General features: G+C 42.9%; 1 protein-coding gene across 1 annotated transcript; it reads left to right on the top strand.

The window, feature by feature from the left end:
• Positions 1-425: 425 nt before the first annotated feature.
• eif2ak4 (eukaryotic translation initiation factor 2 alpha kinase 4) lies at positions 426-27,967 on the top strand. Its single transcript, XM_010878968.4, has 39 exons — positions 426-796; positions 965-1,080; positions 1,421-1,523; positions 1,892-2,065; positions 2,143-2,220; positions 2,522-2,670; positions 2,760-2,860; positions 2,951-3,108; positions 3,214-3,752; positions 5,751-5,866; positions 5,977-6,131; positions 6,278-6,705; positions 8,117-8,180; positions 8,260-8,349; positions 8,440-8,562; positions 9,088-9,192; positions 9,402-9,468; positions 9,579-9,658; positions 9,837-9,938; positions 10,021-10,071; positions 10,220-10,456; positions 10,794-10,869; positions 12,802-12,923; positions 13,109-13,158; positions 13,309-13,477; positions 14,391-14,507; positions 14,664-14,729; positions 14,893-15,063; positions 15,997-16,131; positions 16,223-16,330; positions 16,620-16,748; positions 19,039-19,125; positions 19,383-19,495; positions 19,595-19,653; positions 20,025-20,128; positions 20,618-20,686; positions 24,767-24,811; positions 25,753-25,868; positions 27,520-27,967. Exons 1-39 carry the CDS (start codon positions 662-664, stop codon positions 27,575-27,577), a joined length of 4,965 nt encoding a protein of 1,654 aa, XP_010877270.2. The 5' UTR covers positions 426-661; the 3' UTR covers positions 27,578-27,967.

Raw genomic sequence — 27,967 nt, 5'->3', positions numbered from 1 at the left:
TGATGTGATGGTCAATATTTTTCGTTAGTAGTCCCCAGGGGAATTGGACCACGCATTGCCGGTCCGTGGAACAAAAGTTTGAGAAACTGTATCATGTTCGTCTTCGTTACCACAGTTCTTTTTTTATACTTCATTAACAATAGATTACAACAGAGAATTTCAGTCACAAAACATTACAACTTTATACATTGCCAGGGTTTCTAAAATAAAATATTATACTTATACAAAACACTACACGTTTTTGTTTTAGTTTTCCTACATAAATTAGTACCATACATAGACTGTAAAAATAGGTACCATATAGTAAAACTTCATTTTCAAAGTGTTCAGAACAACCCGTGAGTCTAGTTTTTACCACATATCTCTTGGAGCAGTTATTATACGTAATGACGTTACATCAGCGACGGCACGTATGGTATGACGTATGCAATGCGCCAGCGTTGCAACGGTGTTGTGGTTGCGTGTTGCTGTCAATGCTGGCAGTTAAATGTTTTTTTTTTTAATATCGCATTTTATTGATAGCATAGATTTATCCATTGCTGACATTGTAATGTCACAAAGTCACATACGAGTGATACAATAACTTGTAACTAAATCGCCTCGTTATTGAGAGAGGGGTGTGTGCACGAGACATGAGTGTCCATATAGCCCAGCTAGTAGGATGACTTTTCATCAGACTTCTATTGCTGGGAGTGGAACCGACGACTATTCTGTTCAGCAGGAAAACGAACTGGAAGCGCTTGCATCCATTTTTGGAGATGATTTTCAGGATTTACGGAATAAGCATCCGTGGAAGGTAGGTCTTCATTACCTCCTACACATTTAGTGAATACAGTTGCGGAGTTAATGACACCATATTAACTCCGTAACATGCATTTACAGTTTGTGGTTGATCTTAAATCTATACATCCTGTATTTGTGCATAGGTTTTTTACACCCTCACGTTTGTGGTTTCCTCTTTCAGATCCAAAGGCCACCTGAGGTATACCTTTGTCTGCGACCTAATGGACTAAGCAATGGAAAGGAAAGTTATGTGACGGTGGACCTGCAAGTCAAGTGCCCACCAACATACCCTGATGTGTGAGTATGATTAGCCCATTGATGATATGCATGTCAAGCAATACTTATTGTCCAAATGCCACAGTTGATTCCATGCAGGGCTTCAAGTTTAAAGTTGAGGATTCGAGTCACACCTTCCCAGTTTCATTACACTGGTGACAGAAGTGATCAGACCTCACTTCCTTCAGTGCACCCAAGTGCCAGGATGTGCTCTTTAAAAGTTGTGAACCAACTTTCCTACAGTAACATTGTAGAATTGCTTACTGTTTTATACATTTTATGCGCAGTATATTTTTTTTAATGCAAAGTGTTATAAGGGCACAGAGATAATTCCAATGTTTGTTGTTTGTTTGGGCAACAGGCCTCCAGAGCTTGAGCTGAAGAATGCCAAAGGTCTCTCCAATGACAACCTCCAGAGTCTCCATACAGAGCTTACAAAACTGGCAGCGGAACGATGTGGTGAGGTGAGGTAGAAAGACAGACATGTACATGCAGTCATGCTGGGCAATATGGAAAGAAAAATGTCAGTTATCTAGATTTGGTCTATCAAATAGGATCCATTGAAATTGGATAGGCAGATAACTATAGAAAAACTGTTTTGGTGTGCTGTGAACAGGGAGGGTCAGGAAGAATCTAGGTATGCAAATGGACCAGATGAATGGTGCACAGGGAGAGAGGAGTCATCTGGCCAGGAAATCCTGAGGCATGGTCCTAGGGCTCAGGTGTTCCTGGAGTGAGGGAGATGGAGAGAGACTTAGATCCAGGAGAGACAAACAGACACTTTTGCTGTAGATGCATTTTAGTGACCGTGATACCCCATCTCTTCTCCCAGGTGATGATCTATGAGCTGGCGGACCATGTCCTCGGGTTCCTGAGTGAACACAACAAGCCTCCATCCAGCTCCTTCCATGAGGAGATGCTGAAAAACCAGCGGCTCCAGAAGGAGAGGCAAGCAAGGGAGGAACAGCAGAGACTGGACCAACGCCGCAAGCAGGAGGAGCAGACGGTAAGAAGTACACTCTCCCACCACACACATCTTTACAGTCTGTTTGTTTGTACCTCTCAACCCCTCATTGTCTACAGCAATTTGAGATCCTGGCTGAAATCCAAAGAAGAGAGGAAGAGAAAAGAGAGAAGAGGAGGAAAGAAATGGCCAAACAGGTGCTTTCAAAAGCTTTAATTGTTACATATAATTTTCCTAGATAAGCAATTCTCAAAATTTCATATAGACATTTTTGAATTTTCTCTATTAAGTTTGCTATGTTTGAGAAACAGATGTCTTATTCCACCATTTGGCACTGTTTTTTAAGAACCACTCTAAAGCAACATTCATACTGATAAATCACTTTCTGCTGAATTAATTACATGAATGGCTTTACGCACAGATTTGTGGATATGCATGACGGATAAAGGAGGTTTCATGTAACCATAACAGCAATAAAATGTGTTTTTCACTGTCCAGGAGCGCTTTGAGAGTATGGACCAGCCTTCTTCTATCGACAGTTCTGTGTTGGGAAGCTCCTCTTATTCCCCTGGGCCTCCACCTGAGCTCACAGAGCCTAAACGAGGAGCTGCCCACCAGAGACGGACCAACTCAAACACCCGGCACAGGCATGGACCAGCTGCATGTATTTACAAGATATAGCCTTGTGCCTTAACTTCACCAAGCTTGTTCTGAATGCTGTTTTTGTTGTCACCAGAAGGGACACATACAACGAAGATAGCCCACGCTCACAAGAAGTGCTTCACTTCAGCAACAGTACCTTGGGGGACTTCATAGTGCACAGAGGGAAGTGCCTTGGTAAGAGTTTATATTTCCCTGTAAATCTTTTTCGTATTCTTGTCGTTTCGACGTTGTACGTTTCTGTACTCTTTGTTGTCTGTCTGGCAGGGGAGAATTCCAGGCTTGGCCGTAATGTTTACAGTGCGTTTGATGCGACCAACGGCGAGTTTGCCGTACTATACGAGTGGATCCTACGCTTGAACAAGAAGATTGGCAAGTTCTTCACTAGTGAGGAGCGGGGGAAGATTGACAGTTGTAAAAAGCAGGTGAGTAATTCGTAGCTTGGATCCCTGCTGACATCTGAGGTGCTATTCCTATATTTCAAGATACTCTGACAGATTGGCTTAAAAACAAGAAATGCCTCTGTATAGATCCATGGAGCAGAGAGTGAGCTGAACTCCCTGATGAAACTGGAGCACCCTAATCTGGTACACTACCAGGCCCTGTGCTCCAGTGAGAGGGAGGACTGCCTGGTGGTGGACCTGCTTGTGGAGTATGTGGCGGGTAGCAGCAGCCTGAGTCAGAGCCTCGCCAGCCAGACCCCCATGTCTCTGGACTGCCTCCGCCAGTATGCTGTCCAGCTCCTGGCTGCCCTCGACTATCTCCACTCCAACTCCGTGGTCCATAAAAATCTGTGTGCCTCTAGTGTGCTGCTGGACCATCAGGGCAATGTGCGTCTCACCGATTACAGCCTCGCCAAGAGATTGGCCGACATCTGCAAGGAAGACATATTTGAGCAGGCACACGTGCGCTTCTGTGAGGATGCGCTGCCCAGCAAGTCTGGGAAGAAAGGGGACGTGTGGAGCCTGGGGCTAATGCTGCTGGGACTGAGCCAAGGAAAAAAGGTCAGGGAGTACCCGGTGTCGGTGCCCACCAGCCTGCCCGCTGACTTCCAGGACTTTCTCAACAGGTAAACCTGAAAATAAGCGTCCGCTCAGTTTGGCCAAACAGCCTTGTCTCAGCCACTTCTTCCACATGTGGACCCTCTTATATTTTTATGGTAGCATTCAGTTTAAAAATGTCTGTGGTTAAATAAACAAATGGGTTATAACAAGTGCCTAGTACAGTGGTTGTAAACAGGTGGGTTGTGGGAGGTTTTGAAAGCGTTATTTGTTTAATCATAAAAAAATAAAATATAAAATCTGTTAGAATTTACCTGGAAGAATGTGTGTATGAATTATAATGAACATACACATTGCAGATTTTAGTTATAGAAAAATTGTATTTTCAGTATAGTATGAATCCAATGTATTATTTAATAGATATTGTGTTTTTGAACAGATAAGCTTGTCAACATCCTTCATCAACAATATGAGCAATGTTCCTATTTCTTGGGTAGTTGCTACATTTACTACCAAAATATATCTTATGTATTTAAAACAATGACATATTCATGTATGTGTCTGTGATTTTGGCACATTCAGGCATATTTGTATCACATTCTTCATGTTGAAATCAGCACTTTGACTGTGTCACTGTAGGATGTGTTGCATTGGCCTTGTGCTTGGTGTCATGGTGTTATGACACATGGGTTGTGTTAGATTTGCGCCTAAGTGCTTTAGTTTTTGCTAAAAAGCATATATATTGACCACAACTGACTAACAAAACTTTTTTCCACATTACAGCTGGGCCACTCATGTTTTTTTGGCAAATTCCAGACTTGGTTTGGGATGGTCATTTTTGAGTAACAGCTTCTTCCCTGTCCCCATCCCATACAGGCCAGTGTTATGCAAAGCTCTTGACATAGTTGAGTGGTGCACCATTCCTCTACTCCCAGCCAATGGACTCTGTAGCTCCTTCTAAGTGATTGTTGGCCTTTTTTTGACATCTTTTACAAGTCTCCTTGTTTTTTGACTGAATTTTAAGGGACTACCTTTTGTTGGGAGTGCCAGGGTTTTTTGACACAGCTTCCGGTTCCTGATTGTTGATCCAACAACACTCACTGGGATATCCAAACATTTTGATGTTATTTTGTACCTTTTCCTAATCTATGCCTTTGCATTACTTTATCTCTAACTTCTGTAAAAAGCTCTCTGGTCTTAATTTTCCTTCAGATTAACCGCCTGACCAAAACATTTTCAACATTGGAGTTTTTCTCCAGAAAATGTATCAGCAACTTTAATGCTTCACAGGTAGTATGATGAGGTAATTGTCTTCTCGTTATGGCAATTTCTTTCATCTTTGTAAACGGGGAGCTTCCCCCGCTCAGGGATTGAATACTTATGCAAGCAACATATTTCAGTTTTTTAAATTTTTGTAGTTGGTGTATATCAGTCATATTTCCATATAGGCACCACTGGACAGGAAATAAACACTAACAGTTGTGAATAAGATAATCTGGAGCAATTTGCATCCCACAGACAGTAATTGTAGCTTAATGATTTAGGAAACATTTCAGGTTCACTATTACGACATAAACCATGCAGGTCGCACGCACAGGGTCCTTTGGATGTACTTGATTGTCCTGTGTCCTCTTACATATGGTAATTCCTCCCTGGACTGGGTGTTCAGTGCTTTGTTGTCAGAGCTTGTCCGCTATGTCCATGGATCCCAGTTTTAGTGTAATGTGGACCAGAGGGTTAGATGTTGACAGGCTACTATGGGCACTGCCAGCGATATCTGAATTGAATGTGAGCTCCATAGAGGGATAGTTTGGGATTTTGGCAAAAAGCCTTAGACCTTTTTTGTCTCTGTGTAGTCAGTGTGTCGTTTTTATTTGCAACTTTCTTGAAATGAAATGCAGGGTAGTAAAAAAGGTATTGAGGAAGAAGGTTAAGGGTTTCATTGCCAAAATCCAGAACAATCCCTTGGTTATAGTGCTTTGGGACTCTCCATGCTTAAAGTATAATTGTGTGTGTGTGTTTTGTGTGTGTGTGTGTGTGTGTGTGTGTGTTTGCGCGCATGGTAGGTGTGTCTGCCTAAATGATTCTGACCGCTGGAACACCCAGCAGCTTCTGGACCACCCCTTCCTCAACACTCCATCTCCAAAAACCTCTCCACAGTTCCAGGACGTCAGTCCAGAAGGTGACAAACGCTTTACATTTAAGTTCCGATCGGGCTCACTAGCTATTATCTGTCTTACCGATGGCCCTGATTTTCTAGAATCCTTACCGATGTGCTCTATCCTGCCCCAGATATTGGCGATGACTTTGCATCGTCAGTCATCCCTCACAGCCACATCCTCAATGCGCCGTTCAGCATAGGGCTGCAAAGGCAATTTTCACGCTACTTCAACGAGTTTGAGGAGCTGCAGCTGCTGGGGAAAGGGGCTTTTGGTGCCGTTATCAAGGTAAACTATGTTTTAATATAGCTGATATTATCTTTCATATCCCTCCTCTTTTTTTCTCCATGGTTGTTTTTCCACATCCAATTGATATTACTTTGTCTTTCGACCCATCTCTCTTTCTCTCGGTTTTCCTCTCTCTTCGTGCTCAGGTCCAGAACAAGCTGGATGGCTGTTACTATGCTGTCAAGCGTATCCAGGTGAACCCTGCCAGTAAGCAGTTCCGCAGGATTAAAGGTGAGGTGACGCTGCTGTCGCGTCTCAACCATGAGAACATTGTCCGCTACTACAATGCCTGGATTGAAAGGCATGAGACCCCATCCATGGGAGTACTGAGCTCAGAAAGTTCTGAGCCCCAGAGCGTGGCAGAGAAATTGCCTCAGGTCCGAGCACCCTCTCTGGGCCTCAATGAGCTGGGCATCAGCATGCTTGACCACGTGGAGGACAACGCACCTCCCCCTGCCCTGGCCAGCTCGGTGGAGTGGAGCACCTCCATTGAGAGATCCTCTAGTGCCAAGTGCAGTGTTCACGAGTCCAGTGATGATGATGATGAAGAAGATGTTTTCTGTGCCTCGTTCCTGTGAGTTCTCCTGAGGCATTATAACTGGAATGTGCATGGATAAATTAGTTTTTTAGCTGGAAAGTATTAATTCCCATTAGACTTTTTCACATTTTGTGTTACAACATGAACATAAGATTTTGCCAACTACAAAAATCCATAATGTGAAAGTAAAAAATTTAATCTTCAAATTGTTCTAAATTTATTGCGAATACAAAATAGAAAATAATTGATTTCACAAGTATTCAGCCCCTTTACACAGTATTTGGTGCAGGCACTGCTGGCAGCAGTTATAGCCATGAGCCTGTCTGGATAGTCTGGACGTCTCTACCAGTTTTGCACATCTGGACACTGCAATTTTTGCCCATTCTACTTTGCAGAATTGCTAAAGCTCCGTCATGTGTGATGGGGACCTTTGGTAAACAGCAATTTTCAACCCTTTCCAGGTATACTCAGTTTGACTAAGCTTTGACTGGGCCAATTCAGGGCGTTGATCTTTTGGTTTTCAAGCCACTCCTGTGTGTCTTTGGCTGTACATTTTGGAGTCATTGGCCTGTTGGAATTCTCTCTCTTTTTTTCCAAGATTTCCCTGTGTTTAATGCATCCATTTTGCCCTCTATCTTCACCGGCGTTCCATGTCCTGAAGTTGAGAAGCGTCCCATAGCTGGATGCTACCAACAACGTGTTAGGGATGTGCAGTGTTAGGCTTGTGCCTAACAGCGTTCAGGCCAAAAAGCTCTCCGATGAAGGTTTTCAAAAACGGATACTCACTTTTTGAAGACGCCTTGTTCTAGACAGATTCTCATTTTGTGCCATTGTCTCTCTGTTTCCTAATAATGGAGTTTATTGTGCTCTGGGGGATATTCAATGCCTTGAATAATGTTCTTATCTTCTACCACTGATTAGTGCTTTTGAAGCACCATATTCCGGATTTGCTTTGAATGTTCCTTTTGTCTTCGTCATGTCGTTTTTTTTAGGAATTGTACTACCCAACTGTGGGACTTCCCAGAGGCAGGTATATTTAACCTGACCTCATGTGAAACACCTTAATTGCACGCTAACATTCAACAAATTATATGACATTTAAAGAATATTGGTTGTACCATAGCTCATTCAAGTGTGACATTGCTGGGGGTGAATAAATATGCAACCAATTATCTTCTGTTTTTTATTTGTAATTAATTTGTAACCATGTTATTTTCAGCTTTGACTTTATTGTGTTGATCAGTGGCAAAAACACCTAATTAAGTCCATTCTGATAACATTTTGTAACACAATAAAATAGAGAAGTCTAAGGGGGTGAATACTTTCGAGAGGCACTGTATCTTAAAAATCTTTCAAATAAAATATGCTTTGTGCGCTTCATATATAAAACTTTTTTGACTATTAAATTATATACTTTTGGTATTTGTTTTGGATTGTTTGCATCTAGCCCATCAAACAGTGACTCGGAGAGTGACATCATTTTTGACAATGGAGATGGCAGCATATCCCAAGTTAGTGTTCATTATTACCGTGTTTTGTGTTACTGTGTGTTAAGTGCATCATTGTAATCAATGTAACCCACTACCTCAGGAAAAGCCAAGCAAGCGACTGGGGTGTGATCTGACTGAGAGCACAGATTCTGAGAGGCCACAGCTTGTAGCACATTATTTGTATATCCAGGTAAGGCCCTGTTCTCTTGCGCCCAACATACAGCCCACTAGAGGGCAGTGTTGTATCTGATATCTAACTGGTGTTCTCTCCTCCGTCCAGATGGAGTACTGTGAAAAAAGCACTTTACGGGACACTATTGACCATGGCTTGCACCAGGACAGCAGTCGCCTCTGGAGGCTCTTCAGGGAGATACTGGATGGCCTGGCTTACATCCACCAACAGGTCTGTCTCAGATGCCTTCGCTACCCCTAATCAATGTCCCCTGTGACTGCAATACGGGTTTCAGTGACTATAGAAGAGATGAAACAGGTTGACTGTCACATTGGGTAAAGAAAGAAGCAGTCCAGGACAGTCACTGCTGTTGATTCTGCTGTTCTCCACCTATTATTTGCTTCACCTTCAGATAAAAATTTGAATGAAAAGGTTCCATATTAGTTTCACAGTGGAAGTTAATATGGGATAATGTCCAGTAGGATTTATTGATTACGCCCTTACCACTTTTGCAAATTGTAATTGTGGGGATTTTGGTTCAGTTGCTGAAATTCTTTTGCTGTAGTTTTCCTTTTATTATTTTTTTAAAATAAAATGTTCATTTTGTTTTTAAATATTCTGATGTGTCTTCCTTCCTTTGTCAACACGAAGAATCCAATCTGTCACAACACAGCCCATAACAACAGATGACAAGCATGTCATACTTTAATCCATGGTTCCAGTTAGCCCTAACTGATCGCATCTCCCTTCAAACAGGGGATGATTCACCGGGACCTCAAACCCGTCAACATTTTCTTGGACTCTCAGGACCATGTGAAAATTGGAGACTTTGGCCTGGCCACAGACCATCCTGCGAATGTGGTATGTATTAATATCTTTGTTTTCTTCTGGTGATCGAGATTAATTTATAACTTGAAGTAGATTGTTAAGGTCCTGAAGTGCAAAGTTAACGCTGTGTCAAGTTTGTATATTCCTTGGGTTTTTGTCCGCATTTTAATGTGTTCTTTTGCAAGAACAAATACGTCAAGAATTGACCGATTCATTTCTTTTGCTTTACATTTCTTTCTCAGGCTGCAGCAGGTAAACTGGATATTGAGGAGAGTGGTTCGGTTCTGATAATGAAACCAGACCCAACAGGTATTAAGAAGCAAGGTTATCCCACTCTGAACTGCAGTGTTTTAGGTTTTGTGACTCTGTATTTGTCAAACAATTTAGCAAAAATGTTCTACCTTGCAATTTCTGAACAGGGAACATGACTGGCATGGTTGGCACTGCCCTCTATGTCTCTCCAGAAGTGCAAGGAAATACCAAAGCCACTTACAACCAAGTAAGAAATGATTGAAACACATGCCAACGGTAGTTGAATAACAAAATAATGACTTACTATCTCAGTAAAGTCATTAATCCAAAAACCGCATCTCTAAGGTACTCTTAAATGAATGATTCTACAATGTATTGTTATGACCTGTTAAGTTGTGTTTATCTTGCTACGTGCTTCTCTTCAGAAAGTCGATCTGTTTAGCTTGGGCATCATCCTGTTTGAGATGTCCTACCGGCCCATGACCACTGCCTCTGAGCGCATCTCGGTTCTGAGCCAGCTACGCATGGTGAGTCAGTTCAGTACACTGAACACAGAAAGGCTGTTCCTCAATTGTCTTCATTCACTGACCACGTAATTCCTCTCTGCAGGAGGACATTCACTTCCCTGAAGACTTTCCAGAGTATGAGAGTGGAACGCAGGTGAGAAAGGAATGAGAAAGGGGTGTACATTCAGCTCCCAAACTTTGAAAATCCATAAACCGTAGAGCACTTCACAGTGGGAAATTGTTAATGTAACCAAAGTGAGTGAAGTCCCATTCACTGATCCCTGGCCTTGTGTCTATCTCAGAGGAAGGTCATTGGCTGGCTACTGAACCACGACCCGGCCCTTCGTCCCACAGCCCAGGAGCTCCTGAAGAGTGACCTGCTGCCCCCACCCCAAATGGAGGAGTCGGAGCTCCACGAGGTCCTACAGCACACAATGGCCAATGTCAACGGCAAGGCTTACCGCACTATGGTCAACCAGCTGTTTTCCCAGAATACCTCCCCTGTCATGGACTACACCTACGATGTCGACCTCCACAAGGTACTATGCTTACCACACCTGCCCAGTGGCCCAGCCCTGTCAAAGCTGGATTACCACAGAAACAACACAAAGAAAACTTTGGCAACACTGTCGTCTGTTCCGTACAATAGCTTCCCAAAATGACCAAAAGGTTCTGGGGAAACTGTCTTCAATTCTGCTAAGAGTAATATTGTTCACGGCGGTGATCCCTACATTCTCCTGTAGGTGGCTGTCACCGTAATGGTTGTGTTCCTCTACAGTACCCCTGTCATCTGGTCCACATAATGCCAGGCCTGTTTGAGCTTTTATCGATGCCTCTTGATTCCTAACAGACTGTGTTTGTTTTGTTTTGCTCCAGGGCAGTTTTCATTTCAACAGTGCCAAATTACAACAGTATGTGTACGAAACAATCAGCAGGATCTTCAAGAAACATGGTGGGTTCGGACTCACAGTTCCACTTTAAGAGCTGAAGTCATATTAACTTTATTGTGCAATCAACCTGAAGCATTCCACTTCAAAGCTGCTGTCAGGAAGACCTTTGGGGCCTTGATATTATCATCTACTTGTAAATGAGGCTTTCTAAGTGTGTCTTTTCATTGTAATTCTGTGCAGGTGTTAAGATTATATTGCTACATGATGTAAAACTGTATACAGCTTCAATTCTTCATTCAAAATGTTTATTCAGGTTTTGTATATATTATTATCTCCTCCATCCAGGTCATTCAACATTTATGTTTGCTACAGCAAACATGTACAGTACCGTTTGAAAGTATGGGGTCACTTTCCATGAAAACATACATGAAATTGGTTTGAATAGGAAATATAGCAAAGAATCCTCTATTTGCAGCAATTACAGCCTTGCAGACCTTTGGCATTCTAGTTGTCAATTGTTTTAGGTATTCTGAGTAGATTTCGCCCCATTCTTTCTGAAGCACCTCCCACAAGTTGGATTGGTTTGATGGACACTTCTTACGTACCATACAATGAAGCTGCTCCCACAACAGCTCAATAGGTTAGAGATACGGTGACTGTGCTGGCCACTCCACCAGATCCCTAAATAGTTGTTTCCCAGAGTCACCTTTTCACTGTTGACGTTGAGACTGGTGTTTTGCGGGTACTATTAAATGAAGCTGCCAGCTGCAGACCTGTGGGGCGTTTGTTTCTCAAACTAGACACTAATGTATTTGTCCTCTCGCTCAGTTGTGTACTGGGGCCTCCCACTCCTCCTTCCATTCTGGTTAGAGACAGTTTGCACTGTTCATTGAAGGGAGTAGTCCCCAGCTTTGTATGAGATCTTAAGTTTTTTGGCAATTTCTTGCATGAAATACCCTTAATTTCTCAGAACATTTCTGGAGCTGATGCTCCAGATACTCTACAAGTCTAAAGAAGGCCATTTTTATTGCTTCTTTAATCAGCACAACAGTTTTCAGCTGTGCTAACATAATTGCAAAAGGTTTTTCTAATGATCAATTAGCCTTTGAAAATGATATACCTGGATTATCTAACACAATATGCCATTGGAACACAGAACTGATGGTTGCTGCTAATGGGCCTCTATGACATTTCTAAATGACCCCAAACTTTTGTACAATAGTGTATATTTTGGGGTTTGGTTTCTGGATACACCAACTCAAGTTGATCATCTAGATCTTGTCTTCACCTTATATGCAATGGACAGTCAAATGAAAGTACACCCCTGGAAATGTATATTGTTTTACCGATTTGTAAACATTCTAACCACATCCATTGACCAAGGTAACCCAATTCAACAAATCTCACAATAAATAACTTTGAAACCCATGTATGAAATTTAAATAAACAGAAATGTGATTTATGGAAACATTTCTACATTGGAGATCTGGAAGGAAGAATCCTCTGCTCTCAAAAAAGAATATCAAGACAAAACCTATGTTTGTAGTTCTGGTCCACTCCTCAGTGAAGACCAGAACTACTGGAACAAAGTGCTCTGGGTTATTTAGTTAGCCTCAATGCCAGACGCCAAAACAAACACAACAGCCTCATACAACCTGTAAAGTATAGAGGTGATGGAATTATGGTTTTGACCTGCTATGTTGCCTCAGGGCCTGGCCAACTTGCCATCAATGAGTCCACCATGACCTTTGTATTGTACCAGAAAATGCTTGAGGAGAATGTGAGGCCATCTGTCAAAAAGCTAAAGCTGAACAGAACATGGAAAATGATCCAAAACACAAAAGAAAAGTTACAGAAGACTTGCTCAAAAAGATGAAATATAGGGTTATGGCATGGCAGAATAAAAACCCAGATCTTTATCCTATTGAAATGCTGTGGGGGGACATGAGTGGTCAAAAATGTACATTAACAGTGAACTTGGTGTGTCTGTCCAGGAGCTGTGCGCCTCCAGACTCCCATGCTTCTCCCCAGGAACAGGAAGCTGTATGAAGGCAGTGAGCCGGCTTGTTTCATGGATCACAGTGGCATGCTGGTGACCCTGCCCTATGACCTCCGGGTGAGCATCAGGAAGGAGGAAGTACTACACGCTCAGTTAGCTTGCCCTTAATGATCCCATCATGCAATCAGAGCGAATTAGATCCAGTAACACCTCAGGATTAACGGGCTGTTTCCATATAGGGATTTATTGTAGCCCTTTTGCATGCACTGTTTTCTGAGGCTGATCTTTTGTCTCCAATCCAGATGGCCTTCGCACGATTTGTGGCCAGAAATAATATTACCCATTTCAAAAGGTAAACCTCATATTCAGGAGTCAATCTCTGAGTTCTTGAATCTGTTCCTTCTGTTTGCACGTCTATTTCCATGTGCATAGACCTCTAACTGTTATGTGTAGATATCGAATCAAGCTTCTGCTTCTACCCAGTGTAACGGTGTGTTTGCAGGTGGAGTATTGAGCGTGTGTTCCGGCCCAGGAAGCTAGATAGGGCCCACCCCAGGGAGCTGCTGGAGTGTGCCTTTGATATCATTGTCCCTGTCACGAACAGCCTGCTGCCTGACGCTGAGACCATCTTCACCATCTCTGAGATTATCCAGGAGTTCAGTGCCCTACAGGTACCACACTAGAACTTTTCTTGTCCAGCTCACTCCATCCACCGTGTTACTGCTCCCATCATAGTGTGCTGCAGGTCATCGACCCGACAGTCCTTACGTCACTGGCTTCTGGTTAAATTACAGTACCCTGTCTGTCTAGCCCTGTCCCCAGACCGTTCCACTCCCTTGTTTCTAGACTGCACACTTAGCCAGTCCACCCAGCATGAATGGAATGGGGTGGTGTGGGTGTGTCTGTGTGTGTGTCTGTGTGTGTGATGGGTTATTCTGTGTGTGTTTGTTTGTGTGTGTGTGTGTGAGATGGGAGGTGTAATGGGGTATTTTGTGTTTGTTATAGTGTAATGGGTTATTGTGGTGGGTGGTGTAATGGGTTATTGTGGTGGGTGGTGTAATGGCTTATTGTGTCGGGCGGTGTAATGGCTTATTGTGTCGGGCGGTGTAATGGCTTATTGTGTCGGGCGGTGTAATGGCTTAATGTGTCGGGGGGTGTAATGGGTTATTGTGTCGGGCGGTGTAATGGGTTATTGTGCCGGGCGGTGTAATGGGTTATTGTGTCGGGCGGTGTAATGGGTTATTGTGTCGGGCGGTGTAATGGGTTATTGTGTCGGGCGGTGTAATGGGTTATTGTGTCGGGCGGTGTAATGGGTTATTGTGTCGGGCGGTGTAATGGCTTATTTGTGTCGGGCGGTGTAATGGCTTATTTGTGTCGGGCGGTGTAATGGCTTATTGTGTCGGGCGGTGTAATGGCTTATTGTGTCGGGCGGTGTAATGGGTTATTGTGTCGGGCGGTGTAATGGGTTATTGTGTCGGGCGGTGTAATGGCTTATTGTGTCGGGCGGTGTAATGGGTTATTGTGTCGGGCAGTGTAATAGGGTATTATGTGATGATGTGTCGTTATTGTGTCTGGTGGTGTTAGGAGAGAAACTACCACATCTACATCAACCATACCAGTCTGCTGAAGGCCATCCTGCTTCACAGTGGTGTCCCAGAGGACAAACTGAGCCATGCCTCCAGCATCCTCTGTGATGCCATGGTTTGTAGTATGCACACCCCACCCATGTGCAAATGAAACATACAACATATATTGGTAGATTGTGTGATCAAAGTTTTAGCTCTGACAGGTTGTTCAAACACTGGGACCTATAAAATAGTATAACGTTATCTTCTCTCTGGTTCTCTCTGATTCTAGAGTGAAAAGCTGACAAGGCGTGAGGTGGAGGCTAAGTTCTCTAACCTGTCCCTGTCCACCAACAGTGTAAGGACTTCCTGCTTTCTTTGACCTGTTATGAAAATTGTCTGGGGAAATAATTTCTTCGTTCCACTGACTCTGCTTAGATGGAAAATACTGGTCTTCCTTTGTTGAACATCGCTTTATGTTCTGCTTGTATTGTCTGATGTGTAATGGCTTTCACTTTCAGTTGCAGACTCTGTATAAGTACATAGAGCAGAAGGGAGATCTTCAGGACCTGGTTCCACTCATCACCTCTTTGACCAAACAGAAGACTGCTGTCACCCAGCTGGCCAAGCAGGGACTCAAAGACCTAGAGGAGCTCACTGGTCTACTAAGGAAACTAGGAGTCAAGCTGCAGGTAGTCTCTCATCTCATCTCATCTTCATCCGCTTAGGGGACCCCAAACGTCCATTTCCCGAGCCACATTTGCCAGCTCTGACTGTGGGATCCCGAGGCGTTCCCAGGCCAGTGTCGAAATATAATCTCTCCACCTGGCCCTGGGCCTACCTTGAGGTCTCCTCCCAGCTGGATGTGCCTGGAACACCTCCCTAGGGAGACTTCCTGGGGGCATCCTTACCAGATGCCTGAACCACCTCAACTGGCTCCTTTTGACGCAAAGGAGCAGCGGCTCTACTCCGAGTTCCTCACGGATGGCTGAGCTTCTCACCCTATCCCTAAGGGAGAAACCAGCCACCCTTCTGTGAAAACCCATTTCAGCCGCTTGTACTCGCAATCTTGTTCTTTCGGTCATGACCCAGCCTTCATGACCATAGGTTAGGGTAGGAACGAAAATTGACCGGTATATCGAGAGCTTTGCTTTCCGGCTCAGCTCTCTTTTCGTCACAACGGTGCGGTAAAACGAATGCAATACCGCCCCCGCTGCTCCGATTCTCTGGCCAATCTCCCGCTCCATTGTCCCCTCAGTCGCGAACAAGACCCAGAGATACTTGAACTCCTTTACTTGGTGTAACGCCTCATTCCCTACCCAGAGGAGGCACTCCATCGGTTTCCTGCTGAGAACCATGGCCTCAGATTTAGAGGTGCTAATCCTCATCCCAACCGCTTCGCACTCGAAGGATTGTAAGTGAACTGTGTTAAGTGCTTGGGCTGAGTCTGTCAAAAACATTTCCTTTAGTTGCACATCGCACCACCCAAAACATTTTTCCTACTTAATAAAAAAAAATTATATTAAGGTAGGCCATTTTTCAAAAGAGGGATTTATTGTTGATTGTTTGTTTGGTTGAGAGTCGGTTGATTGTTTGGTTGACAGTCTTCTACGTTTGTCCTGCAGGTGGTGGTCAACCTGGGTCTGGTGTATAAAGTACAGCACCATTGTGGGGTCATTTTTCAGTTTGTGGCTTTCATTAAGAAACGCAGACGCACGGTGCCGGACATCGTGGCGGCAGGAGGGAGATACGACCACCTGGTAATGATCCCTGTCCTGCCAAGCCACTCATACCCGCATGTTCTAAGTGAGAGTTCGGTTCTCATCAGGTGTCATGTTTGTCAACCTGTAGATCCTTGAGTTCCGTGGCCCAGCATCCTCTACTCCTGTCCCCTCGGCGGTGGGAGCCAGTGTGGCCCTGGACAAGGTCTGTGCTTCCCTGGCCAACATGGAGGAGCCGGTAAGTACAATGAATTCATCAGTGAAAATGATCTCCTCGCACAGATAAATTATACTCATATTTGATTATAGTGTATTACTTCGAGCATCCATTTAAGCTAAGATCTGTTATTATCCTGCCTCTAAAACGTAGGCCTAGTTATTATAGGAAAGGCACTTAATATTAGTAAACTGTATAATGACAATGTGTGGGTTTGCCCCTGAACCCTCTGTAATCAACTCTGTGTGGGGATCTGTGTCTGTGTGTGCATGTCTTTGCACGTTTTAACCCAAGCGTCTGTGTCTGCCAGCCCTGTGTCAGTACGTGTGAAGTGCTGGTGGTGCCAGTTGGTCATACTTCCATGGGCAGGGCCATTAACGTTGTCCAGAAGCTGTGGATGGCAGGGCTTTCATCTGACATTGTCTATGACGTGTCACAGGTAAGTCATGAGCATCCATTAGGACATTCTGTGTATATAGTACCCGATCGACTGAGTTGATCCCTTCATTAATTGTTACCCTGCATTGACAGCTGGACCAAACTTGCGACTTCGTCATTCACATTTCGGTGTCTATTTTTTTTATTTTTATTATTATAATTCATTTCCCATCTCAGTTTTCTCCCCTTTTCCACCCAATTTAATGGGATCAAATTATTATTCTATCTCATCACAGCAAATCCCGATGAGCTGTACCACTTGGGACCTCTTTACCCAGTCAAGTATAATGTAGTCTGGGACTAGTGTACTACAAATACTAGTGTTCACTGACCTTGCAAATCAGTCAGAGGCCAAAGTCAGTACAAGGACATTTACAACAAATTCTTTCAACTATATTTGTAACTATATTTGAGGAGATATTTGCTTGAAATAAGTGAAATAAACTGCCAATGGAACAAGCCAAATTCCTTGATATTGAAGGCATATTTTCTAAAACCAAGCGCGATTATTTAATACAGCTTTAGCTTAAGAAACATTTACCTTCTTTTTAGAATGGTTAGATTTTTAACCTGAAAACCAGACGAACACACTTGATTAGAAATGTTTTGCAGTGTGTGAGCAGGACTTCCAGGCATGTTGGCTCTGGTCAGGAAGGTAGCCGAGCGTTTGTGGTCGCGTCCACATCCCATACGCATATCAACTAAGAGGAGCGTTTACGCGACGCCTCCAACCTCTTCCCTTCCCAGTCGTTCATCCCCACCTGTTTCGTAATGTCCACCATCTCTCCAGTGCCCTAACATGCCATGGTAGCCAAGCTAAATGCCTATACCCCAGTAGCTTGAATAGCCCAACTCCATCCTCCTGAACTCTAAGCAGCAATTACCGGGGTTCTGTCTAAGCTCATGCTGCTCTGTAGGAGGAGGACATGTCGGTCCAACACTCCAGAGTTGTAAAAGCTGCCTGCCAGTTGTGGGGTTGGGATGGGGGGTGTGTGGTGCCTCTGTAATACGAGACGCAGCATCCAGTTGTCACAGGGCTGTGTTCATTGTTTCTTTTTAATGTTGCGAGCTGCTCCCCTCCAGGCTCATCATTAACACCTTTCACGTGCTGCATTCACTTGCAATAAGTGCTAATTCATGGTCCAGATATTCTTCCACTCATAGATTTTACTGGCCATATTTTTGTGAATTCTGCCCTCATGCAGCCACCTGGGAGGCATATGGAAGAAAGCTGGTGGTTCTCTGACATCCATAGTGGCAGACCTACTGATCTCTCTCTTTCCTGAGAAAGACTCAGTAAGCAAGCTGTTGGGGAGAGTGACTGCTGGGAAGGAGAGCAGAGCAGTGATGTACAGTACAGGGATTGTTCCTTAGCGTTCTCTGCTCTGTTCTGACCCGGCACTGCCAGTCGGATGAAACCTGTCTGGCTATATTTGATTAGGATAAATCAGCCCTGGTGCTCACACAGCCATGGGTGAGTGAACTTCCCAGACAGACCCAGGTTTGGACCGGTCAGAGCAGCTCTCTGTTCCAAGCTAAACGTGGTTCTCTGCTGCTCCCAAGGAATTTATGTGGCATAAGTCAAGCGTTCTCCCAGCACGCATTTTATTTTCCAGGCCTTACGCTACCGTGGACCAGTAGTATCTCAGCCATGCCCTCACCATCTCGCCCGTCCCCCGCCACTTCATTACTTGCTTTGATCTCAGAGTGAAATGTGGGGGTTTTAGGCTTTTATTATTACATTCCACACAAGACGCACATACTGCCCATCTGTAAAGTAACTGACAAGACATAAGACAGCCACTGAAACCTGCCTGAGCCCAGCTTTCAGCGTGTCATACAACCCCCTGGTTGTTGTCTGGCTCCAAGACAGCCCTCTTTATTTCCAAACTACATTTTGACTCATCCCACTGTCATATTACAGGGGACACATGGAGCACAAGTTTTCATTCTCAAGCTAATACACTGTAAAGTTTTGAGGTCTGCTCGCTCATTATAACCACTTAACTTTGTTGCCCAGTATTACGGTAATCCCTTATGGCAAGCACATGCTGCGCAATAACACTGCACGGCAGATTCCCGTTCACCAAACCACACAACGGCACAATCTACATATTGTAGCAGTAACTGTTAAGGCTAGTCTGGTTCTAGAAGTGGATTGCCGGGTCTGAAGCCCGTTGGGACAATTGAACGTACAAGCTGTTTGCTTAGCTATTGCCAAGTAGCTTGATTCAATCACTTCAGTGTTTGTATTCCTAGTTTTGCTTAGTCTGTGATTGTCGGGTGTTCAGTCCCAGGAGACACTGCTGGAACACTGCCGACAAGCTGGGATCACCTGCATGGCCCTGGTCTCAGACAAGGAGGGGAACTATATTAAGGTAATAATACTGATACAGCTGGATTATAGGATCTTTTTAGATATTTAAAGCTCTTGACAGTAACTGTGCATTATGGAAACTGTATGTGATCATTATTCTTGGATCAAATACAGACGTTTAATCTGTTCAGTTCTCCCACTTTGGATCTGTGCTTCTATGGTGTGCGCTCAGTGCAAATGGTCTTGACAGGACACCTGTGAATTCAAGTGTGTGTTGGATGGAGGTCTGAATCCCCTCGCTTTTCCCCGTGTCCCCAGGTCAAGTCCTTTGAGAAGGAAAGGCAGTCGGAGAAGAGGATTTCAGAGTCTGACCTTATAGATCACATTATTCAGAAATGCCGGACCAAATTCCTTGATGAGAGAAATATTAGGTGACAGCCTGGTTTGCTTACTCATGCACAAACTGTGTAATAGACGTCCAGGGTTGTTGTGTAAAAAGACTGATGCAGCCGTTTCTTTTCCTCCAACAGAGAAATGTCTGAGACTGTCTCTCTTCAGAACCCCAAGGGATCACTGGTCAATTCTTCAGGTGTGGACAAGAAGCCCGTTTTCAACCCTGGATCTAGACAGCAGAGCAGCACTACAGTCTGGCTCTGGTTTTCCATTACCCTAATCTGTTCCGGCTTGGATTTTACACAAGCTACATGTGGTAGAGTTGTGCTAAATCGATAATCAAGGGGGCGATAGGGAATGTGTGCTGCAATGTGAGGAATGCTAGTGCTACATTTCACACTAGCTCTGGCTCGCACATGCTGTATATAAACCTTAATACAACACGCTGGAATTGTTAGTCTGAGTTACAGTGAGGTCTTCTTACTCGGTCTTATCTGGGACTGATGTTGTGTTAGTCAGAGGAGCTCCATTATATTGCCATGGTCTCATTGTGTGTGTGTGTGTTAGGATCATCAGAGCAGCACGGGAGCAACAGCTCCAGTAATATGAATGTGAACCTCATTGCTCCAGAGAAGGTGTCATCCAGTGCCAGAAGACGATACGAGACACAGGTCTGTCAGTCATTTCCAGTCGTGGGTTAACCTTTACACGTGATAACCTTTACACGTGATAACCTTTACATGGGTTAGCCTTTACACGTGATAACCTTTACATGGGTTAGCCTTTACACGTGATAACCTTTACATGGGTTAGCCTTTACACGTGATAACCTTTACATGGGTTAGCCTTTACACGTGATAACCTTTACACGGGTTAGCCTTTACATGGGTTAGCCTTTACACGTAATAACCTTTACATGGTTTAGCCTTTACACGTGATAACCTTTACACGTGATAACCTTTACATGGGTTAGCCTTTTTTTACTCTGGATCCCAGTTCATTTCAGACACTGCACCGTGTTTTAGACACAGCCAGCCCAGTCTTAAACACAGTTGACCTGTATGGAGATGGATTGCATGTGAAGATGAAGTGTCTTCTGTTTTCCAGGTTCTTTGTATTCATGGGAGCAATTATTCTTCTTTCTCTCTCTCTCTCTTCAGATACAAACCAGATTGCAGAATCTTGGTAGCAATTTACAGAACAAGAGCAATGACATCGAAGTTCTGGCTGTAAGTAATTTGCTTTACATCTTATCTGTTGAATCCATGTGTGAAATAGTGAAACAAGGACAGAAGTTAGCTGATAAATGGCAAACATCCATTGAACAACACTTACTAGTTGTTTTCCCGTGAGTGGTTCTCAGCCATGCAGTGGGATCTAGAGGCTGTCCTGGAGGTAGAAGACAACAAAGTGATTCCAGTTGCTAGAGAAAAATAAACAGAAGACAGAAGGAGAGAGTGTGTCATTTGGAGCTAAATTGCTAGCATATTTAGTTTATTTGTGGTTTTGTAGTAAATTTGAAAGGAGCTATTCACAGAGTAAGTTGTACTGCATATTTATTTACTGATAAGACATAGCCCAAATACATTCGTCCTTCCATATGTTTGTCTGGCATACATCAGAGCGTCTTGATGCTGTAGCGCGAGTTATTCAAGCATAACAGACATAATCGCCTTGATGCCGGTATGTATTTACTTAAAGCTTTACTGTATGTCTACTTGCTTCCACGTTGCAGTACATCAGAAGCAATTCTACACGTCTGTCAAAGCTAATATCCCAACCTGAAGAGAAATGCAATTTCCCCGAAATTGAAAGGCAACGATAATTTTATTATTTCCTGTGAAAGACCAACACATATTGTAGCGACCTTGGTAGGGCCGCTACTCGCCCCTCCAAATGGGATATCCCTATTTGGAGCAGTGGGTAGTGTGCCCGCCTAGGGAGCCGAAGGGCGCGGGTTCGAGACACTGCCCCGCCAGACGCTACAGTATATACAATCTTTCAAGGTTTTTATGTAATAGTAATAGGGACAGATAGGGACTGGCCTCTACTCACCAAACATCTAGTGGCCCAATTATATCGACAAGTTAATCTAATTTTCGAAAGTTCAAAAAATCTTTCCTTTCGATTGACTCACTTGGCGGCAGTAATGCTCGGTTATTTCTTATAACTAAACAAATCTGGCTAACAGCCAAGTGCAATCTATTATCACGGCTAGCGAATCATTGCCTACATGTGCGTCCCGGTAACATCGGTAGCCTATGGGCTGAAAGGGTTTTTCCCGCTGCGGGCCTGATAGTCTACTGACTACGTAAGCCTGTCTACTTCCGGACCACATAGACTTGCTCATTTTTCCTAACAAGTGTAAATTATCATAAAAATATAGACATTGCCTAATGATTTTTTACATTTTTGATAAGGTCTTCCATCTATTCCTATTAAGCTTCCTTCCAAGGATATTTTTAATTCGCTGCAACTGTAACACATCGGATTGTTAGATTTAACGACTGTAACGTATCTCGGTTAGTCTATATATTAAGTTTAGTTTCATTTGTAAAATATAGTTCTAAGGGACTATACAAAATAGCTGGCTACATGGTCTAATACTTTTTGTATTTTATTGTTATGGCCAGAAATCATTGACACAATGTCGTTAATGTAAGACAATTCATACATATCTGCGCTAATTCATGGGAGAGAATGTGCGTATTTACAACGTTTATAGTGCATTTACAATTTGAATTGATGAAAAAGCTTGTAATAATCATTTGAAATTAATCGCTTGTTATAAAATACTAACGACTTGACAGGCTTATGCATTAGGTTTTTTGCTGCTTTTATGGCATTTCTGAATCTGAATGTCTTCTGAGTAAAAGTATATCTAATTGTTTATACCAAAACGTTATTGAGGTTATTAACTACATTTTTACATGAAATGTTTAATTTATTTCATAACATACCACAATTGACTTTTTTTTTCTTCTCATTTAGTACCTCTGTTTTTGGCATCAGTGGGTGGGGTCGATTATTCGATGACAAAAGTTGAGGAATTATTGATAGTGAAAATATTTGTCATGCACATCCCTTGAATGTACAGTGAGGAGAACAAGGATTTGATACACTGCCGATTTTGCAGGTTTTCCCACTTACAAAGCATGTAGAAGTCTGTAATTTTTATCATAGATTTTCTTCAACTGTGAGTGACGGAATCTAAAACAAAAATCCAGAAACTCACATTGTATGATTTTTAAGTAATTAATTTGCATACATCAGAAAAGCAGAACTTAATATTTGGTACAGAAACCTTTGTTTGCAATTACAGATATCATACGTTTCCTGTAGTTCTTGACCAGGTTTGCACACACTGCAGCAGGGATTTTGGCCCACTCCTCCATACAGACCTTCTCCAGATCCTTCAGGTTTCTGGGCTGTCTCTGGGCAATACAGATTTTCAGCTCCCTCCAAAGATTTTCTATTGGGTTCTGGTCTGGAGACTGGCTAGGCCACTCCAGGACCTTGAGATGCTTCTTATGGAGCCACTCCTTTCTCTAATTAATTCTTAGAGAAAGTGTGTCACTTATGAATGACCTTATATCAACTGTAAAATATGAGCTCAATCTATTATTTGTATGGCATGGATTAGCATCCACAGCTCTGTCTTAAATATAATTTTAGATTTGTTCTGCTCCATCTGTAAATAATCTTAATGAAACAGTGGAGGGAAGATTATCTCTTATTCTGGTAACTGCAGATAGCTTTGTGTGTTCCTAGGTACAATGTGATTTTCTGGATTTTTGTTTTAGATTCCGTCTCTCACAGTTGAAGTGTACCTATGATAAAAATTACAGACCTCTGCATGCTTTGTAAATAGGAAAACCTGCAAAATCGGCAGTGTATCAAATACTTGTTCTCCCCACTGTATACATCCTCAACTTGAATGCTAATGGTGTTTTTAATATCAACAGTGTTTTTAATGTGGCAGTAGCCTGACACAGTGTTATTCAAATCTGCTCCTGCAAGACCGAAACGCCTTTTGGTTTCATTCTCTCTATATCAGGGAATGGTCTACACTTTTGGACACCATCTGAGTGCAGTTGACTAGAAGGTTAAAAAATAAACATTTCTCCCAGCCGTCTAGCCTAGGACGGTAGTTGAATGTCCCTGATTTAGTTGTACATGTTGTAAATATTTAGTCTTATCCATTTGTATCTATGGGTCTTTTTCATCTTAACAACCCCTAATACATTTGGGAGAGTTGACGATTGCACCAGGCACTCCTCATAGGCATCTGCAAAAAGTGTATTATGCTTTTTACACACTGCTCTTTGAACCAGGAAGTCACACTCAAACACAAATGACGGCACACTCATCTGATGGTCTCAGTTAGAGTGCAACGAAACCAGGAAATTCCTGCTGATGATGCCACTCCACTACCTACTGTAGGCCGTGCTGTCCCCTGGTACATTCAAGGCCTATACTATGGTGGTCACCTTAGTGCTATGAAGACCAAATGCAGAAAACACTTAAAGCACTTAAATAAGGACTTGAAGATGGTTGCAGAAAAAGCCTGGCAGAGCATCACCAGGGTGGATACACTGCATTTGGTCTATGAGTTTCAGATGTAAGGCAACCACTGCATGCAACAGATGCAAATACAAAACATAACTACATCGTTATACTAAATGTTGATTTGTCCAAATACTTTGGCACTCTAAAATGGGGGCACTATGTGTAAACATTCTGTCATTTTGAAAATAGTTTACACGATATGTGCTACAATAACCTTAAATTGAAGCTGACAGTGTGCACTTTATCACCATAATCACTGTATAGTTTCAAATAAACCCAAAGTGTTTGAATACAGAGTTCAAAAACGGTCACTTTCCAAATACTTGGAGTCCTCTGTATATATTCTAGGTGGAAAATATTAGAGTTATGATTATTCTCAAAATGAATGACTCCAGAATCTTTGGTTAATTACCGGTTGCTTTGCAACCCTAGTGTTGAGAGCAACCTGGATGAACAATAATGAACAATAATAAGGCCATTTTCTGCTCTTAGAGTAAATTGCTACGGCACAGTGTGCACATTAACTTAATGACCTTATGCTGATGAAACTGAAACTTCTGTTTTGTGCTGCCAAACAGGAATGTGCCTTGATCTTTAAAGCTTATTTTTGGATTCTGTGGCTGAAGTGACATAGTTCCTTAGGCTATTGACAACATGGCCCTGTGTACAATCTTGTCTGGTGCTGGAATAGCCTCCATTGTGTTTGTGCAGTGTAATACCTATTTCTTGTTCTGTCACAGGTGGACCTGCCAAAGGAAACCCTCATCAACTTCCTGTCACTGGAGGTCTGTACTCAGCTCTGCTTATCAGGAGCTATGTCACTGCAATCTATAAACGACATATTAACAGGAATTAGCAGGAAGGGAGGGAGCGAGCGAGCGAGGCCAGGGATGGTCAGGCCTTTGGAGAGGAAAAATAAGGGAGTCCTGTCTCCTTCCATAGTCTTGCCTGGGGAGGAGGAGTTGTCACTCCGTCCTTAGCCAGAAGTCCTGTTAGGACCCTTCAGGTCACCTGCCCAATGTCCCCCACTAACAAACACCAACTTATCCAACTGTCAGCTGGGTAAAAGATTTTAACGCTTACATTCCAAAGTATTGACCACATAGAGCCTGCCAAACTAAGCAGAAACCTCTGTTTCTAATAAAAAAAGAGTATGTCTTTTATGTATGATTGAACTAATGTAACAAAATGGTGATAAAGTGTCAGAGAAAAAACACTTCCATCGTATTAAACAGATTGCAGTGCTTCGTGTCTATGCCCTGACCTACAGGAAACCCTCTATCCCACTAATTACCTACATACCAGGTAGAGACTGGCTTCTAAATCCTTCTACTGATTAATTCCCCCACAGCGCAGATAGAGACCGAGCCTCTCATCTCTCCTCTTGATTAATTCCCCCTCAGAGTAGATAGGGACCGAGCCTCTGAACCCTTCCACTGACTACTGAAGGTAACCTGCAGAGCAGAGAGACAATAGACCTCTAAACTCTCACAGAACTTCCATCACTGGGGGGCTTTGCTGCACGGCAGACCGTAAATTCCACAACCCACTGTTCCATCTGTTTTATTTCCCTCCGTTAACTGTGGACGTTGAAGTGAAAGTGTACAGACTCGACACACCAACTGTTACTGTATAAACAGCCCTGTTAATTTGATCACAGCAGTTATTTAATGTCTGATAGCTGGTGTGTCCCCCCCCCCCCCGTCTCTGTTACTTCTCTGTCCAGTTTGATGAAGAGGCACAGTTTAACATGAGCGTTAAACATCTGCTGTCACGTCTACCCAAGCAGCGGTACCTCAAGAGCATCTGTGAGGAGATCCACCGCTTCAAAATCCTAAAAAGGTGCGTAGTGGTACCTGTGGACACTGGACTGTTTTGAACAGGATCTGGGTGTACCGGTCTGGCGATCCCAACCCAGCCCGAGTGAGAACAGCAATAAGACACTATTCCCTCACACCTGAATGGTCTCAGGGTCTGACTCGCCTTTTCCGGAAAAAATTATGAAACCTGAAAACCTTTTAAGTGCGTTATAGTCCATTTATAACCAGACTTAATTTTATGACTAGCCCCCACTAGAAACGCCAGCCCACACCCCAGCTGTGTGAATGTCAGTCAACTCTTCAAACAGAGCAGGTCAGAGATAACTACAGTCTGTAAAACATCAACTTCACAGAAGATTAGATTTCCATTTAGAATCTGGGTTAAAGATTTGGTCTTGCTGTCTGAGTGTTTTGATTGTCTCCGCTGTAGTGACCCCAGGTCCCTAGGCTATAGGCCAGCTCACAGGCAGCGTTAAAGCCCCCTGCAGGCAGTCTCTACAGGGTGCTGGGCTAATACTAGCCTCACTTCTCAAAGAGTTGGCTAAATCCTCTGTAGTTGGTTTTCACTGCATATGTGGATGCTCAGAACAAGAGCATATGAAGGATTATATGGGTTTTCTATTTCATGAATCGGAATAACAGAAGAAAACAAGAACCAGTTTCTCTGGCTCCAACTTAGCTCTTCATAGGCTGTCCAGAGCAGTTGATTTTAATTTCCTGTGTCTCATTCCTTGCTAAGGGAAAAGTGTTCACTGAATTATATATGGCCTCAGTTACACTGAAGATGTTCACAGTTGGTTTTATGTTTGTTTTTTCTTGAACAAGGACAATGGAGGGCCAAATGACCACAGTAGTCAATAGACTTGTCTGCAGTGTGTTCAGAAACTACACAGTCAATGGGCTACCTTAGTCTTCCAGCTTCAGACATTCTTTCATGTACTTCAATGCAGATTAGTAACTTACCTTCCTCCAGGTTCCGCCTGTTCATTTGAAATTCCCTGTGAAACAATTGCGTTTCCCTCCAGAAATGTTGGCACCCCGGTTAAAGATAAGCAAAAAGTCTATGAAAAATGTGCATTGTTGTTTATTGGCTTTATCTTACATTTAAAATGAGAAATGTAACAAACATGTAAGTAAAACGGTTCAAAGAAGCCATCTTTTTGATCATCTTTTTGACCTGCAATTAGTACTTTGTGACACTTCCTTTGCCAAGATAACAGCACAAAGCCCTATCCTATAAATGATTGATGAGGGGTCTGAGACCATTTCTGTATACAGAATCTCCTGATACGCCAGAGTCCGTGGTCCTCGCTCTGTACTGCGGAAATTCCTCCATAGCGATATGAGAGACTGTTCACCAACAAGTGTTTGGTTGCTGTCCCAGCAGCTGGTGGCCCCACCAAATATTTATTGTAAGGGGCAGTCACTTTTACGCAACTGGAGCATTGGGTGCTGCATAACTTTAATTAAATGAATGTTCTGAATATAAATAATAAAATCTCTCAGGTTCCCTTTATCATATAAGGTTTTGGTATGCAACAAATGTAGATAATCTGAATTGGGGCAAAACCTTTTTCACTGCACTGTATATGGTGATATTAATTAGCACAAACATTGTTTAAAGTTTTTAAGATCACTGAGAATGTTGTTGTTCACGAGTGTGTTGCTTGCAGGGTTGCTGTGGTGGTTTTGTACAGCTACAAAGATGATTACTACAAGATTCTACTGTGAAATGGAAGTGTTTCGGAACGAAAGCTCCAAGATGGTTTCAGAACGACAGGCTTCCAGAGACGCTTTTCAGTTTACAAACAGTATCTGTTTGAAAGTTTAACTGCTTTATTATGTGAGTATCCTTTTCAGAGGGTGGAACCTATTACAGTGTGAAATATAATGCAGTTAATATCAGGTATGGACCTCAGCCCATATGTGCCCCATACAGGCAAAAATACAAGCAACGGTTTCAAATCTTCCTACTGTACCCGCCTTAATGCTACAATTCATATACATTCAGAATACTTTTTTTGATTGCAGATGTGTTGCTATATTTCCAAATGAATAGCCAATTCCATATTTTTTAAATGACATGATGAATAATGGCAATAAATCACCTATTTTTCCTCA

This window comes from Esox lucius, chromosome 15, assembly GCF_011004845.1.
Source record: "Esox lucius isolate fEsoLuc1 chromosome 15, fEsoLuc1.pri, whole genome shotgun sequence".
Taxonomy (NCBI): Eukaryota; Metazoa; Chordata; class Actinopteri; order Esociformes; family Esocidae; genus Esox; species Esox lucius.
The sequence above is the reverse complement of the archived record's forward strand: the minus strand, read 5'-3'. Positions and strand labels throughout refer to the sequence as shown.